The sequence below is a fragment of the Apis dorsata genome, unplaced genomic scaffold (genome assembly GCF_000469605.1).
Source record: "Apis dorsata unplaced genomic scaffold, Apis dorsata 1.3 scaffold_416, whole genome shotgun sequence".
In the NCBI taxonomy this organism is placed as follows: Eukaryota; Metazoa; Arthropoda; class Insecta; order Hymenoptera; family Apidae; genus Apis; species Apis dorsata.
The window spans coordinates 422,326-424,888 of record NW_006263671.1 but is presented as its reverse complement, the minus strand read 5'-3'; the positions used below and the strand labels follow the sequence as shown (position 1 = coordinate 424,888).

Below are 2,563 nucleotides of genomic sequence, written 5' to 3'. Positions count from 1 at the left end.
AAAAAAAAAAAAAAAAAAAAGAATTAATTTCTTATTATATTTATGTCAGTTATCATAAATTTGAAATTTACGAATATAAACTTACATCTACATCTGAGTAGTGGCCAGCAAATATACGAAGCGGTTGATGAGAATCAGTTGCCCAAAGTCGAGCGGTTTTATCGTGAGAAGAAGTTGCAAAATAATAACCATGGGGTGAAAATCTTACACACCAGACGGGGAATAAATGACCCTTGTAGCATACGACACATGTCCATGTATGTAAAGACCATAATCTTACTACAATAAAACATAATATAATAGCTATTGAGTATAATTATCATGATAATTATCATTTTAAAATCTACCTGTACTATCTTCTGAAGATGATAATAGAAGATTTCTATCTGGACTGAATGATAAATTGTATATAGGACCATTATGTCCGAATAATGACCTCGACGTTTCCGCTGTACGATCGTCCATCATTCTTACCAGTACATCATCTATATTGCGATATGAACATATTTTAATATTTACGATATAATAAATATTTTATGATTTAATTAAATAGAAATTGATATTACCAGCTTCTCTGTCTATATCTTGTAATTGTTCCCCTGTCTTCATCAGTCTTAATTTTTGTGGAACTAAGCTCCATACCTTTATACAAGAATCACTGAATCCAATAGCCAGTAAACTTGAATCTTCTGCTACTTCAGCTGCTGTCACACTAAGTTTTGTATTATATATATGCTATTTGTTTACTTTGAATTAAACTTTATATTTTATAAACTTACGTATGTACTGCATTCAATAATGTATAAAAACATATAGATGGTAATGTATCAGGACCAAGTATAACACGTTTCGACGCTTCTCTCAATGCTTTTACTTTTTCCAATTTATCTGCATCTTTTCTATACTTCATCAGATTTTGTTATGTTTATAAATGTATAATAAAAAAAATATATGAATAAATCTCCTTACAAGTTAGGTAGAGGCATCCTTCCAACAGGTGGAGCATTTGGATCTGATTTAGTTTTCTTTGAAAATAATGGATCTTTTTTGGCTTTTTTCTTTTTCGGTTTATCTCCATCTACACCACCCGTATCATCTTCCTCTTCTTCAGTTGGAGGCATACATTGAATGTCTGGTTCCTTTAAAAGTCCATAATAAACTTTGGCCTTATTATCTGAAATGAAAATAATAATTTTAGAAAAATATTTTTATTGAAAATTTTTATATTTTATTTAAACATATTACCTTGTCTTGTTGCTTCACCAACTACTGCACCAGATGTAGCATCTATCTGTTGTTTATTTCTAGCTACTCCTTCATACATATCAAAATAAAGATGTTCTTGTATAATATTCAATAATACACTATGTTTCTTTTCTTGTAAATGTCGTTTTAATATAGAAAGAGTATCCCTTGACATTCTAATTATGAACTGATTTGACCTGTAGAATATTTCATATTGATATATAATTGATATAAATTTGAATTTAATTTGAATTTATTAATATTTACTTAAAAGTATCAGTTAATTCATTTCCAGCCATTTGTTCACGTTTTGTTACATTGGATAATCTCTTCAAGTCATTTTGATAATATTCTTCCAAATTTCCACCAAATTTTTCCAATAATAATCTTGCTTCTTCAGAATGATTATTATAAACTAATTCAAGATACATATGTACCAAAACTGGATATAAAATTGTACCCAATTCATGCTATTATTTAACAACAGATTTAATTTTTTATATATTAATATATTTTTTATGGAATATATTTAACTCATATATTTTATATTTTTACCTTATATATATCTAAAGATCCTTCTACAAATTTTTTTAGTTCGCTATATGCTTTTTCATAAAGAGCAGGATCTCCTTCACTTTTATAAGCAGAAAGGACACTGTTCACTTCAGAATCAGTTTGCTGAGTTTCATCTGGAGAGATATCTGTCAGATTTGCCTCTTTTTTAAAGAGTTCTTCCGTTCCCTATATAGAATATAATATATATGAATATACATTTACTAAATTATAATAATAATATATTTTTACATATTTTATAAAAAAAATATAAAAATATTCAGTGATTTTTAATAAAATTTTGATGTTTATATTAATATTTAAGGTTAGAAAAGTTTTAATGATGAAATCCACTTCGAAATACCTTTAGATTATATTTTCTGAGTAGCTGCAGAACTGCAAGCATAGTACTTTTATCGTTTTCCATTTTCAACTGAGTTTTTCTGTCAATAAATCAAAATATTCGTTAACAAATAAACCGCATAAGAAACGCACAGTTACTACGCCGTCCGAACGCGCACGTAGGCGCGTGTGTACAACTTATCATTCCGAAATTTCTTGTAATTAAAGTATGTGGCGCTACTATCGGATTATATTGTCATTTATATATATATATATATAATACAAATAACATAATAGTTTCTTTTATAAAATTAACAAATTCTTTGTTCATCATAAATTGTAAATTAAAATGATAAAAATAATTTTTTAAAAAGCAATATCAAAAAATTAAAAATTAAAAATTATTTAAATTCTTTTTATGTTA

General features: G+C 26.9%; 1 protein-coding gene across 1 annotated transcript in view; it reads right to left on the bottom strand.

Moving 5' to 3' along the window:
• Window positions 1-2,353, bottom strand: part of LOC102672076 (transcription initiation factor TFIID subunit 5) — a 3,326-nt gene extending 973 nt beyond the window's left edge. The window contains 9 exon segments of the mRNA XM_006619445.2: window positions 55-279; window positions 348-485; window positions 567-712; window positions 780-899; window positions 970-1,174; window positions 1,246-1,442; window positions 1,513-1,715; window positions 1,801-1,986; window positions 2,162-2,353. Of these exon segments, the coding sequence (XP_006619508.1) occupies window positions 55-279; window positions 348-485; window positions 567-712; window positions 780-899; window positions 970-1,174; window positions 1,246-1,442; window positions 1,513-1,715; window positions 1,801-1,986; window positions 2,162-2,224 (1,483 nt within the window). The 5' untranslated portion in view covers window positions 2,225-2,353.
• Window positions 2,354-2,563: the final 210 nt, after the last annotated feature.